Source organism: Sardina pilchardus, chromosome 21, assembly GCF_963854185.1.
Source record: "Sardina pilchardus chromosome 21, fSarPil1.1, whole genome shotgun sequence".
In the NCBI taxonomy this organism is placed as follows: Eukaryota; Metazoa; Chordata; class Actinopteri; order Clupeiformes; family Clupeidae; genus Sardina; species Sardina pilchardus.
The window spans coordinates 15,203,338-15,218,278 of NC_085014.1; the positions used below are offsets into that span (position 1 = coordinate 15,203,338).

At 47.2% G+C, this 14,941-nt stretch overlaps 1 protein-coding gene across 1 annotated transcript in view; it reads left to right on the forward strand.

Moving 5' to 3' along the window:
- The first annotated feature begins 961 nt into the window (after positions 1-961).
- Positions 962-14,941, forward strand: part of ctnna1 (catenin (cadherin-associated protein), alpha 1) — a 101,915-nt gene continuing 87,935 nt past the window's right edge. The window contains exons 1-7 of the mRNA XM_062524007.1: positions 962-1,082; positions 1,166-1,291; positions 2,829-2,946; positions 3,357-3,552; positions 8,358-8,524; positions 12,368-12,487; positions 14,638-14,907. Of these exons, the coding sequence (XP_062379991.1) occupies positions 2,842-2,946; positions 3,357-3,552; positions 8,358-8,524; positions 12,368-12,487; positions 14,638-14,907 (858 nt within the window). The 5' untranslated portion in view covers positions 962-1,082; positions 1,166-1,291; positions 2,829-2,841. The remainder of the gene's footprint in view (positions 1,083-1,165; positions 1,292-2,828; positions 2,947-3,356; positions 3,553-8,357; positions 8,525-12,367; positions 12,488-14,637; positions 14,908-14,941) is intronic.

Sequence of the window (14,941 nt, forward strand, 5' to 3'; positions counted from 1 at the left end):
AAACACACACACTCGTGCCTGTACACAGACACACAGACACACACATTCACTCTCGGTCCAGATTGCTTATCAGTGCATTCAGTCTATTTGCGGCAATGATGGCAGCAGACTGGATTCCAGCCTTTGTTTTATAGTCAACGTGATGAAACATACATACAGGCAATGGAAAGTGCTATTCGAGGGAAATATATGATTTGGATGATGGTAACAGTTATTAGCCTGTCACTTTCAGCTGCTGCAAGAAGGCGTGGGTGTACGGATGACACAAATCTGTTATTTCTGTCATTCGACCGGATGAGAATGTTGCATTGTGGTACACTGTGACTCAAAAAGCCTCATGTGATATCTTAAAAACTGTATACTCACACAGACACTCACACACATACATGAACTGCAGCCATGGGACTCTTATCAGCATCTGTGAACACTGTAGTCTTCGGAGACTGTGCAAGTCTTCCTTTTATGTCCTCACTGGGGAGCCGTATCATGTCTTTCCCTGTATATCTGAATCAGGGCCAAATGCTCAGACACTGTTGAGTGTCAACTACAACGCCAGTTGCAAAAATATCCACGCCCCCTTGTTCAAATTCCTTACAGGCTTCAGTCATAGGCCTATTCAAAGTGAAGACCTTGTATATGGCAGAGGACAATAAAGATATAGGCTTGCCTAGCCAGGCCTACAATAAATACATTTGGTTTAGCCTCTAGGGAAGTTGGGCTAACAAGTTAATTGTAAATTAATTTATGATTGGGTTTGTTTATTTCCAGTTGCTCTTAACTCAACTTGGCTATAGGCCTACACAAACTAGGACAATATAGTTGAGCAGTCTAATCCAGCCGTTGGCCAATGGACTTACCTCTGATTATTATTCACTTGTTTTGAAAAAGTTCACATCACAGTTTCAGTTTACGCACCACGCCCTTAAAACACACCTGATAGCTTATTGGGAATTACACTGGCCTGTGTCAGCCGCTTATCCGCCATTCCAGGAAGCCGTCCCGTCTCCCCCCTCCCTTTCTCCATAGAAAACCAAAGAGAGGGTGAAACTTGTAGCTGCCGAAGTTGCGGAGCCGAAACCACGGTATTTTAGGTTTCTCTGGAGTTTGTTTTGCAATGTATAACTGTATATACGTTGTTTTTAAATACTGTATTCTTTTTCTTTAGAGCTGAAGCTTGAGGACGTACAGGGTTTTCAAACTTTTGACTAAACCACTGAATTCCTCGGACACCATTCCACCATTTTGAAACGCTAATTTACACCCAACTTCCCAAGTGGATACTCTTGTTTTGGTAAGTAAGTGCGACACTTTTTCAGATGTTGTTTGCCATTGTGTAAACGTTTTGTGAATGTCAGTGACTGTACAGTCATGTACAAATAGTCATCACGGGTTATGATATAGATACAAAGCAAGTGAAGTGTCTAGCTAAGTAGCTTCACTGACGAAATAGATAGCGATGTGAGCTAGCATTAGCTTGTTTCCATAGTTCGGACAGGGATGTTTGGGATACCTCGCATTGTAATGAGAACAGTTGCGGATACAAAGCTGGGCTACGTTTTTTTTAGACAGTTATGCTGTACTAACGTGAATCACGGCATCGTGTGGATTGGTTAATATCATCGGGAGTATCAAGCAATTCCTTCAGTTTGAAAAACTTTCTGATTGCTGATGTTTTGTAGCATAATTTGCTAAGGATCAGGTTTTCCCAGCTGAGCTGACTGGCTAAGTTAGCAATCGCTTAGCTCTCCGTCTCTCCGTTTGCCCAACTTTACAGTGCGCCGTTGGCAGGCGGGGAATAAGATTGTTGTATTAGTTGTCCAATAATTTGTACGATTTGTGGCCAACTTTAGTTTAGACACTCAACCCAACGAGTCTTTCTGTTAAGTTATATATTAGTTTGAAGTTGGAAATATGATGTAATTGACCGGCCTTACGATTTCCTGGTTTTACTGTAACGTTAACGATACCTGGACTTTTGGATGGCCACCGCCCTTCTACGCGTGTAGCAGCAGCTGCGACTTTTTCCAAAACACGCGACATCTGCTGAACATGAACAATATAATTTGTTAAAAAGCTACGCGTGTAATAATCCTTTGACATAAAGACTTTAAGTCACCAGATGTCCATTTATTTCTTAAGTCTTAATTTTTTAAATGAGGATTGTGGCCTAATTTTGCGCTTCTTGCATAACTTTCCCCCCCATAAACATTTAACAACATTAACTATTATTAAATAAACTGGCCGCTAAATTTAAAGATTTGCTAACGTCACATGTGTTTGTCCTGACATGTCAGCTCGAATAAAATGTCCATTTCACACCGGGACCAACATGTCAACTCTTGGCCTATATATGTGTTTCAGCCCTCAGGATATCCCGATTATCTCTTTCCTCTCTATTCACTATGAGCAATCAATAAAATGACAGCCTGAATCTGGGGCATGCTGTGATGCTGGGGCACTAAAGCCTGTCAGTCTTCTACATGATGTAAACAAACTCTTCAGTGGGCTAGTGCGGCTGTTTTTATTTCAGACGGGATGTTGATATGCTCAGATCGAATGATTCCCCTTCTGAGTCAGTTGTCCTGTGTGATAAACTGCCACAGGGAGTCCACAGATCAGTGGTTCATGTATGTGGGATATTCCGTATGCCCACAGGTTTGGTGTTTAATGTACTGTGCCACATTAGAGGGGAATAGACAGCTGCTTTAGGCATCCCTTTTGTCCCCTTCTCATTGTAACGGCTCTGTGCCCACTCCACTCGCCATTTTTCATTTTTATTGACCCCCTTCCCCCTGTCTGACTCTTTCTCTTGCTCGCTCCCTCCTCAGAAAGTCCGCAAACATGAGTACTATTAACACGCCCAACATCACCTTCAAATGGGACCCCAAGAGTCTGGAAATCCGGACTCTGGCTGTGGAACGTCTGCTGGAGCCATTGGTGACCCAGGTGAGATGTTGCACTTGGCAGACATTTGTCTTCAAAGTGTACTCAGTAATTAAGGGAATATTGATTTGATTTTCTTTTATTAAAAAAAAAAACAAAGCAAAAAAACCCACTTTCCTCACATCTCTCTACTCTTAGATGAAGTGCAGGTGTACTTATTTGTTACTTCTTCTGCAACCCCCCCATCCCCCCCCCCACCCCACCGCATCCCCCCTGTTCTTGGAATAGACTGCTGGGCTTACTCATCGTCTTTGGCCTGGAGTAGACTATAGCATTTCCTGGAACTCTCCTTACTTTGAAAAGACTATTCATTAAACCCCTCCGGCTATCTCACTCATCCTTGTGTCTATGTAGGCCCAATACATCGTCAAGTCATTTTGTTCTATTCGATTTCTCCTGCCTCACGCCCTCAGGTCACGACCTTGGTAAACTCCAGCAACAAGGGACCATCTAACAAGAAGAAGGGCCGTTCGAAGAAGGCCCACGTGCTGGCCGCCTCTGTGGAGACCGCCACACTGAATTTCCTGGAGAAAGGAGACAAGATCGCCAAGGAGAGCCAGTTTCTGAAAGACGAGCTCACCGCCGCTGTGGAGGATGTCCGCAAGCAAGGTACGCAGCCATCAGGGGGAGGTGAGGGGTCGCATTGGGGTTAAGGTGGCACAAGCGAGCACATGTGATTATGCTACACCCCAGTAGCAGCTGGTTCCTTTACATAGGAATTGCCAGCAACCCCCTCATAGGATGCGCTCCTGTAGATTGAATGCCCATTATTGTAACTGGAATTGACAGGCATACATTGTGCACACACTTAGCCTGGGTTTGCACATCCACACATCCCAGTTTCTCCCTTCTCTTTATTTGTTGGGCTGTGTCGCACAGCGAACAGCGCCTTAAGGCCCCATGTTTCATCTATACCCTTCCACCCACCCAACACCCCCTTCATCCCTTGTTAAACCTCATTACGCCTCCTGCCCTCGCGTCTTCTGCGTGTTTTTTCTTCCAAAGACTGCTGCAGGAGATGCGCTAATAGAAAGGTTTAACCCTGTCAAGTAAGTGTTGCACCTCATCTCTCAGTGTCTTGTTAGCTATGAATTTTTTAAGAGCCTGTTGATATTGATGCTCAGTGAATGAGACGTCCTGCTCAGAGACCTGTACCCCCCCCCCCCCATATATAAATTTATTTATTTAGAAAAAGAACAAATATGCTTGTGTCCTCTTGCATCATCCTCGAGCTCTTAACCCTCTGGGGATGGCAGTTCCAACCATTTGGATCTTTGTTGGGCAAAAGGGATTTGCATGGTGTTGATGATAAATTGTCACATATTTGTGGGCTAATCCTAGGTATAAGTGTGTGCGTGTTCCAAGTCCAAGGAGGGATTGTCACGCCGGTTAGCGAACAGCTTGTCACTATACTCCTGCTCATTGCAGTGTTCCATCAAGCTATTCTCATTTAGCTGGTTGCCAAGGAAATGACAGTCCAAGTCCAACGCGCTGCAGCATCTGACATTTCCCACTGTCGTCATGGGCGATGTCAGCCGTTATTAAGTCGAACACCTGTCAGAAGTGGAGCCCAGTTGACTGAAATGAGATTTTCAGGCTGGATTCGTCTTCCTCTCCCACAGCAGGGTACAGAGAGGGTAGAGTAGGGGGGGGGTTGCTTGGTCGGTCGGTCAGTCAGTCCTTTGGTCGGCAGGCTAGCAGTGCTGGAAACATACAGCGAGTCAGCATCCCAGTCCATGACACAGGCTTACGTCTCATGTGCACGAGCGAGCCACGGAAATCCGCTGCTTCCCTGAATTTCATCTGGCAGGGCATCACGGAACTGCCGAGCGCAGTCTCACACTGGCTCGCACTTGTTGAAGTAACATCTCTGTCAGAAGCTGTGTCTCTAAAATGCCCCCCCCCCCACACACACACCCCACCTGTCTTCTCAACCCGTCCATCCCCAACACCCCACATCACAGTTATTAGCCTGGTTTAGGGTGCAGCATCAGGAGAGGAAAGATGAGAAGAGAAAAAAAAGCGAGAAATTGTGCCGGGAGCGGCCCAGCCAACCAAATGCTCGGATGCCCCAGGAATGTCAGATTGATTTTGGTATGCTGTCACTGGCTGGGAATCCGGGGGCTGCTGACTGTCCGCCCGTGGCTGGGACAGTGGGGCCACGCAGGGCCGACGGCTCAGCCAACTGTAGCCAGACTGATAATGCCGCCATTGACCGGGGCCAAATCTACAGATGTCAGAAAAACAGAGCGGAGTGGTCTGGGGGAGAGAGAAAAAACAAAACAAAACAAAGCATACAGGCATGCCTGCAGTGCACCCTAGTGAGCCATAGCAGCTGTCAATGTCAACCTTTTTGTTTTTTGAAAAATTAAAGCTGCTTTTGTTGTTCATTCCCTTCATATAAATCAATGTGAGTGGCTTTTACAGAGATGTCGTGCCACATTGGTAGTTTTTTTTTTTGTGTGTGTGTTCACCCCCCCCCCCCCCCCCCCTCCCTTTCTCCTCCAGCAACAATTGCTTTTATTTATTGCAACAATCAAAACCCATCTCCTCATACCTCTCAATAAGGCGAGGCTGAGTGATGTGGATTCCATGGTAATGCCCCCCGTGCCTCTGTCTCCTGGGAGGATCTCCAGGGCCTCGCGTGGCTTTTGTGCGGCGGCCATTTTAAGCATTTCATCATGGTGCACCCCCACCACCACCACCTCCTCCTACCCCCTTCTCACACACTGGTCCCTCTCCGGGCACTACTCTAGAGGAGATGGATGAGAGTTTATTAAAGGCACACTGATCACTATCAGGCCTGTGAAAATGGCCTTATTGATCGGACCCTCTGGAGGGAATGACAGTCTTAAGGTGCTGACTTTCTTTTGAGGTTGCGGTGGATGGGTGTGTGGGTGGTGGGATGTCCCGGGGCTATTTTAAGACTGCCGACAGGAAGACAGAAAAGGAGAAAAGGGAGAAATCGCATGAAGGCGCAGTCGTCCGCAGTGCCAGGTGATCTTTTGTGCTGGGTTATTCGCTGTGAGCTGCCCGCCTCCTCCGTCTCGTGGAGCACTCTGGCCAGGGCTGGTTTTCGAAGCGCACAGACCTCAAACACCACTTCCTGTTGGTGAGGTCTACAGTGTATACTTTGCTTTAACCCCACTGAAATGGGGAGGGCAAAAAAAAAATCAAGGAAGGAACAAAAAAAATCTGCAGTGCTTGTACGATGTACTTGAACTTCAGAAATAGATTTCATGCCTACATGACTGGTCTTTTTCCCTCCACGCAGCAAATGCCTTATAAATCTTTAAATAGCTTAATTCTCTTAATGCTAAGTCCAACAAGTGAACAAGCGGGAGGGAACCTTTAGTTATCCCTTTGTTTTATTCATTTGATTTAGACTTGGCCTTAAGTAAAGCCGTCACTTTCCTCTCAATATGAATACATTTCAAAATCACTGTCAGTTGCGTCTGTCAAGTCTACACAGATCACTGAGGAAAGAAGTAGACAGAATATGACACACAATGGCAGACAAATGAAGACCAGCAGCCTTTGTGTGGCACAGACTTTGAAAGACTGCCTCTCTCTGTGTGTGTGTGTGTGTGTGTGTGAGAGAGAGATAGAGAGTGAGTTTTGGAGGTCAGAGGCTGTATGTGACAGTACACACAGCGCCTTCTGTCTGGAACATCATGGCCTGAATGAGAGTTCATAGTGGCAAGGGTGTGTGTGTGTCTCTCTGTCTCTCTCTCTCTCTCTCTCTCTCTCTCTCTCTGTCTCTCTACGCTTTCTCTTTCTCTACTGTCTCTCTTTCTCTCATTTCCATGTGTCAGACAAAAAGTCACTAATGCAATGCAAACTTGTAAACCCCTGCAACCAGCAGTGTTTTCCTCCCTGTCTTTTAAAGCCATGCTCAGGCAATGAACACACACACACACACACACACACACACACACACACACACACACACACACACACTCTCACTCACTCACTCATTTACCCCGGTGCAGTGAAGGCGGATGAGAAAGCTGCACTGATTGTCAATGTTACTCCAGTGTGTGTGTGGGGTTTTGGAGGGTGCGGAGGAGGCTGCTGCTGCTGTTGCTACATGTCGGTTTGCATGTCACTACTCTCCATGCAGCTTTGTGTCATGGGAAATTATTTATGGGGCTCTTCCCTGGATGACTACATTGTTTCTTTACTCTTGAGCACCCAGAGTGCCGAGGGAGATCCCCCCACTCGTTCCTCCTCTTCCTCTTCCTCTTCAAGCTCGGGAGAGAGAAGAAAAGGAACGCGTGGCAGCCGGCATGCTTCGAAGTGCGGCGGCACCCCCTCTTTCCTCGCCCTCAAATTCACACTCCGATCCTTTTATAGCCATGTGTCAGTCAAGACTTATGGCTGCTCATTTAAATATGTATTTTTCCTCCTTTTTGATGGTATGGCTTGATAGTTTGAACTTGTTGGCTCATCCTTTTAGATAATGCATGACTGCCCCCCTGCCGCCACCACACACACACACACACACACACACACACACACACACACACACACACACACACACACACACACACACACACACACACACACACACACACACACACACACACACACACACAAAATATAGGACTAGTGGTGCTAAATCTGTAAGGTACCTCACTACCAATACATCACACTGTCTGTCTGCTCTAGAAAAATGCCACTTTGTGCCAAAGCACTCTGAGGCTGAAGGGGTGGCAGGCAGCTGAGAGAGTCTTTTAAAAAGATACATCTCTAGCTGTATTTTTCGGTATGTTTTCCCTCACTCTGCCAACCTCAAGCGTAGAATTCAAATCCCCTCTCTCGCATCAAACCATTACGGAGCTGGCTTCTTGCTCTGCTGTGTGGCGTGTTGACACGCTTGGGGGTTGGGTTTGAGGTCAGGATGTCGGGGCGCCCAGCAGCACCGCCGAGACACGCAGGAAGTGACCTCGCCTGGCCGTGTCCGCACCCCTCGGTGTGTGGCGGTCAGTGCTGAGGGGCCGTTTAGGACCAGAGAGATGGAGAGGCCAGCTCTGGCCGTTAATGAGTTATTAATGAAGCCAGCAGGGGCCGTACCATTAGGATTAACCAACAGATGTAAAGACTGCACACCAGCAGGACTTCATTGATTACTGGTGTGTTCACTCTGTGTGTGCGTGTGTGTCTGTGTTCACTGTGTTTGAGTGTGTGTGTGTGTGTGCTATTCAGAGTCTGCTACACTTTGTGGCCTTGTGTCTTTGTCTGGAAATGTAGGCGTCACCTTTACTCTTCACAATGCACACATTATGAATGGACTCGTTGAGGTCTTAAAAGGCTAGTTTTTCATTATGATATTCCCGTGATGTAGCCTTTAGTAGTCATTCAGACAAAGTAATTTTTGTGTGTGTGTGTGTGGTCTGCCTCCCTCTCTGCAGGAGAGTCCATGAAGCAGGCGTCTGGAGAGTTCGCCGAGGACCCGTGCTCGTCGATGAAGCGGGGCAACATGGTGCGGGCGGCTCGCGCCCTCCTCTCGGCCGTCACCCACCTGCTGGTGCTGGCAGACATGGCCGACGTCTACCGCCTCCTGATGCAGCTCAAGCTGGTAAGGAAGACCTCGCTCCCTCACTGCAGTGTGTGTGTGTGCGCCTCTCCGAGGTCATTCAAGCATTTCCCGCACGCACATCTACGCGCCCACACACCCGACACCTACACCTCCTACATGCCTTGTGGGAGTGCAGATGCGTGCTTTGAATGGTGTGTGTTAAAATGCTGCGAGGCGCATGTTATGACCCCTGTGTCACGGTCACCACAAAAGAAGGAAGTGAGTGGTTGGAGTATAAGCAGAAATGGTTTGTTAACTAGACAAAGAAAAGAAGAGTGTGAGGTAGGTGGAAGTTAGTTAGCAGCAATGGAAAAAACAGTTAGGTATGAAATGTGTCGAGTGCTACATTGTGTTTGTCAGAGTTGGATATAAGAACTGCCTTTAACAGGACGAGGAAGCAACTGGATTTGCTGCTGCGTCAACTGTGTACAGGTGGTGCAGCTCATGCGCTGCACAGGCACGTTGGAGGTCGGACTTCAGTTCTGACATTGAACATGGGGACAGATCAATTTTCCCAGATTTTAGAAGTGGGAGCTTTGAGTGCCGAATCAATTTGAGTGCCGAGCCAATTTCACAGTGTCCAGGTGCCTGGCTTAGTTGATGTTAATAATGCCTTAATTGGCAGGGTAAAACATCTTCCTGTCTTTCCTATAGACTGAGCTGTTCCAGAGGAAGTTAGTTTACACAGTGGCGACATCTTGTGAAATAGGCTCATAGGGGGTCAGATTTTGTCTGGAATGAAATTGGGAGATTCCAACCAGGAAGTATCGGAATTCTGAGTTCTCTGGACTGCCATATAAGGCGCTGAAGGCCAGCTTCATGGCATACCTGCAGCCACAAATGAGGAAACAAGCAGGAAGTAAAGTAGACCGTAACCACACACAGCTCGCATGTATTAGTTGACTGTGTAGGGACAACATTACTAAAGTAAGGATAGAGAAAAAACAAACAAACAAAGGGTTTGCCATCATACTTGTACAGTGCAACTCAACACAGAAACACCTGAAATGGGCAAAGAATTGCATAGCCTTGTGGTCCAACACCATTTTTCATTTTTAGCTGAAATTACATTCTCCACTGCCAAGCTATTACACCATCTCTGGTGCTGCTCCTTCCCTATAAATGGGTAACGGAAGCTGTTGGCACAGCCCTCCATCAATGACAGTTGAGTTCAGAGGTTTCCCTGGCTTTGTTTAGTTTACATTTTTCTTGGATTATATCAGGAAGGAATGTGTAGACGTTTTGAAACTTGCGTAGAGATTTATCTTGCTTCCCCAAGGCCTTTTTTTGGGGGGGGGGGGGGCTGGGCTGGGCTGCTTTGGGTCAGGTTGGCACAGTATTCCTCAGTGCCTCCCCCCCTTCTCCCCTTCTGCTGCCCTTTCCTCCCCATTTTGTCTCATTTGCCAGGATAACAACGTGTATCACTGCTCCTCTCAAATGTCAGGCTGAGCTTTTCAAAGATTACCTCTCACAAATTGCTGGGTGATTCACGTCTGCCTCTCTGGCAGATTTGACACGGAAGCACCACAAACCAAACCCAAGCAAAAACACGGAGGGGATGAGAACAACTAAAAAACAGATCCGATTTTACTCCTGTATATTTATTCCCGAGTGTGGTATTTCCAACAGGCCTCCTGCCCTTGCGTGAGGGTGTGTGGGGGATGGGGAGGATGGTCATTGTGAATGCGTATTTCGCTGCCACACGGAGCACTTTTTGAGCGATGATATCGCTGCTCTTTTTATAGCCACCCACTTCATTATCTCTCACCCCACTGCACCCCCAACTTCCCCTTACCCTCCACCACACAGACACACACACACAGGCGCACACACACACACAGCCGCCCTCACTGGCTGCTGGGCGGGCCGAAAGCACAGAGGAATGCTACAGGCAGCTGGCCAGAGTCCAGGAGTGTGTCCATCGCCTTCCGGAAAGAGGGAGTGCAAAGGAGAGGCGTACAGCTCGAGTCAATTTCGACTTTTTCTCTCGCTCGCTCTGTCTCAGGTCTCCTGTGCCCACTGCTCCCTCTGGTTATTGCTGTTCTCTTTTTTTTTGCACTCGGCTGCCAGTTTTTTTTTTTTTTTTTTTTCTATTATTATTTCTTGTTGTTCCATTGTCTGGTTTTATAACCAGTGAGACAGCAGTGCCACACAGCAACATACCTGAATTCTGAAAAGTTGTGGCTGCTTTTTGTTTGTTTCGTTTATTTACAAACTCCTATGTAATGGATATTGTATCAGAATTAGCAACGTCTGTTGTGGAGAAGGGCTGGAGCACACAGTTGCGTTATTAACATCTATATTTATGCTGTTTGCAAGGCCGAAATAAATGTTCTCAGTCAAACTTAGACAGCTAAGACTTGCACACTTATCATCTTTTCAGCGATCTCATAATTCATCTTTTAATGGAAAGTTACCTTTGGGAGCTGGTGAACCACACTGTGGAGCCCATGGAAGGTTTCAGAGCAGCAAAACACATTTTGTGACTTTGACTTATATGCAGACTTTTTTTGTGTGTGCGAACATAAAACATTTAAACATTAATTTCCATCAGACTCCATAACACCCTGAAGGCTATAGACCCTGATGTGGCCCTGGGAATTGGTCTGATCCACTATTTATTTATTTATTTATTTTATACATACATTTTTTTATTTTTATTTTTTATTTATTGCCTTAACTTTTTATCCCTTTCAAGGGAACATAAGCCCTGTTGTCTCGACCCTATTGGCAGAATACCTTGTGGCGCTCTTGACAGAAAGAGACATCGCTTAATTCATTTATATGCATTAGGTTGATATATTGTTTGCATCAAACTGTGTTACAGCTACCTTTTTCTGCTGTGACGAGCAGCGAAGTATTGAATTTGTTTTTTCACCCCCCCTTCAAACCCCCCCCTTGGCGTCCTGTGTGGGCCCTGATATGGTACACCGATGGCTGGTCACGAGTGCATCTGAAATGATTTCAGCGTGTTGGCAGATCGGCGGCGGCGGCAGCGGCGGCAAACCCTCGGCCCTTTTAGGAGATTTCATTTGAAACGTGTGATACCCAGGCTGAGTGGATTATTCCGTTTTATTTATTTATTTGTTTGGCGTCGAGATTAGATTTGGTGTCACCGCTCCTCGCTTGAAATGCGCCGTGATGGACGTTTGTGGAAGCGGGGAGCCGAAGCGTGCTCCTGGAAGAGTAGGCACTGTTTTTCACTCGATTGTTCCGTGAAGCTTGAATGATCATATGAGGAAAACACATTGTGTGTGTGTGTGTGTCTGTGTCTGTGTGTCCATGTGTCCATGTCCATGTGTGTGTGGGTGAGTGTATGTGTGCTCCTTCCTGTGTTATTTTCTCAATGCATGCAATTAAGCCGCTTGCATATAGAGAAACTATAGGCTTTAAATGGGAAAACAACCAATTTGTGTTCTGTCCCGGTGATGCCTTGTTTCTAATGCAATTACCTCTGCGTGACCTTCCGAGTTCCCATTATCATTGGTAAATGTGAATTAAGATGGGGAAACAGTCTTGATTTGCCTTTGTCTGTCGTCATTTAAATCTGGCCCGAGAACACTTATTCCCCCATTACTGTGTAATAGGTTTTGATGTTCCTCGCGTTTTGAACGTCTCCGCTTTCTTCTCCCTCCCGCCTCCTGTGCCCCCCACTTCACTCCTCTTCTTTGTTCCTGCTCTCTCTGTATTTCTCTCTGTGTCTCTCTCTGTCCATCTGTCTCTCTCTCTCCCTCTCTCTCTCTGTATTTTTCTCTCTGTATTTCTCTCCCTCTCTCTCTCTCTCTCTCTCCCTCTCTTCCTCTCCCCCCCCCTTCCCCCTCCCTCCTCCTCTCCCATCCGCAGGTGGAGGAGAATATCGCTAAGGTGCGTAACGCCGGGACTGAGCAGGAACTTGGCATCCAGTACAAGGCCCTGAAGCCAGAGGTGGACAAACTCAATCTGATGGCAGCCAAGAGGCAGCAGGTAAAGTGATGCGGCCCCATGCATAGTGTGTGTGTGTGTGTGTGTGATGGTATGGCGACGCAAGGCCCCGAAGCGTGTCGCTATGCGATGCAGCTCGACGCGCTCCAAGCCCCGTGCCCTGCTTTGCCCTCTGTATTGTGTAGCTGCCTCGCCTCCCCTCCACCTGAATAGATGTAATCAGATGCTGCGGCGTGCCTGTATCAAACGGCATCAAATTTACCCCCTTCCCCTCCCACACATACTGGGTGAAAGTCACTCCCGCCTTTGGTTAGAGATTAGATGCATATAGGCATGAACAATCTCCTTATTACCAACAGGGCGCACAAGGGGAAGGGGTTGGAGTCAAAAGAGGAAAAGGGGGGGAAAAAGGGGAAAAAAAAATAAAACGACACGCTTACTGCTGGAAAGGGTGACAAGATCCATTAACTTGATATGAGAATTGGGGCCTCTCCCTCTCTTTTTGGAGCTTATCAGGTTAGCTGTAGTCAACAGTGAAGTGCTTTTGCTGATGAATTTTCCAGGTGACATCACTGACTAATGGAATGAACGTTTATATTTTCTCTTTGCAATTGAGATAGATTACTGAATCCTGACTGTTAATTATTTTCGCACAGATCAAATATGGAGTGGAGTTACACGGCGAATATTTATTTGCCCTAAATTTTTTTTCTTCGAACATCAGCAGTTATCTAGCCAGCCAGGGCCTTTCAGTAGCAACAAGACATCACAACTTTTGATGTCCTGTGTGTTCTAGAATCTGTAGTGGAATTCTCTCTAATACACCCACGCAACCATTATTAAGAGAAGAGCACCCGTCTTTTACTTGCACTGTCAGTATTGATGTACACTCGCAAAGGCATAAGCGAAGCTGGCAAGCATTTTCTGCTGCTGGCTCTTGCCTTGCAGTCGATGACCCGGACCACTGTGAGAATGCTTCTCTTACAGTGAAAGCTGGAAAAAGCCTCCAAATGGCCTGCATCCGTCTGTGAAGTAAATGGCCAAACTATACTTTAATGGCCTGATTATGATGGTGTGTAGACTTGTGGAAGTGGAGTGGGTGGGTGGGTGTGTGTGTGTGTGGTGGTGGGGGGGGAAGATAGAAGAAGGACATTCTTGTGGGTCATTTTTTCAATGCTCCATCAGGCCTAAGTGTTTTCAACAGTCCTTTGTGTGGCAATTGAGACCATTAAGTGATCACCTTATCGTCTTTCTTTCTTTCTTTCTTTCTTTCTTTCTTTCTTTCTTTCTCTCCCCACGTCCATCCTCTTGACAACTTCACCCCTTACTCCTCTTTCTGATGATCCCCACTTTTCCCCCATTTCATGTCTGTCTCCTGTTGTCCCTCTCTGTTGCACGCACGCTGTCCATTACTCTCCCTCACTCTCTCTTCTCCCTGCGCTCACTCTCTTTCCTCTCCTCTCTCAATCACCCTGTTGTTATTCACCCCTTCACCACCACTGCTACACCCCCTCTCCATTACCCCCACCCCCCCCTCCATCTCTCCTTCTTTCTCCTTGTCTCTCCTTTTCCGGTCACCCCTTCACCACCACTGCTACACCCCCTCTCCATTACCCCCCGCGCATTCCCCTCAAAGGACCACAATGGAAATAAGCTTTTAAGCTTTATTGTGTTATCCTGACTCTCTGTTTTTTTTTAGATTAAGTATGTGGTATGGTATACTAAATAACTGAATCATGTATTTATTTTATATTTATTATACGGCTCTTCACAATGCAAGTAGAACACTCCATTGACTTGAATGGGATTTCCCAACGTTCTACCGGTCATTATTTCTTGATAGATGACCGCTCCGAAGGAATAATGACCGCTGCCAATGGCAACGGGTTCACTCCGCTAGTTGTTGCGGAAGCCACGAAACGGTAGCCAAGTCATTGCTAAAGACACATTGAGATGAGTTTCTTTTCTCGTTTTGGCAAGTAGCCGTATAATAAGCGTGATAATGTATAGAACGCCGGTCATTATCGGAAAATAATTCCCTTCAGGACGAAGCAAAACCCCTCCGCTGCGCGTCGGGGTTCAGTTCATCCTGTCGGGAATTATTTTCCGATAATGACCGGCGTTCTATACATTATCCCTTACGTAAGAACTGAGAATGTCAAATAAAATCATTCATTCCCCGCCTCCACCAGGAGCTGAAGGACGTGCAGCACAAGGACCAGATGGCGGCGGCGCGCGGCGTGCTGCAGAGGAACGTGCCCATGCTCTACACGGCCTCCGTCGCCTGCCTGCAGCACCCGGACGTGGCGGCCTACAAGGCCAACCGCGACCTCATCTACAAGCAGCTGCAGCACGCCGTCACCGGCATCTCCAACGCCGCGCAGGCCACCGCCAGCGAGGACTCCGCGCTCGGCCACACCGCCGGCGGCGGGGAGCTCGCGTACGCACTCAACAACTTTGACGTAAGTCGGGGGGGCCGTCGGGAGTGGGGGTGGG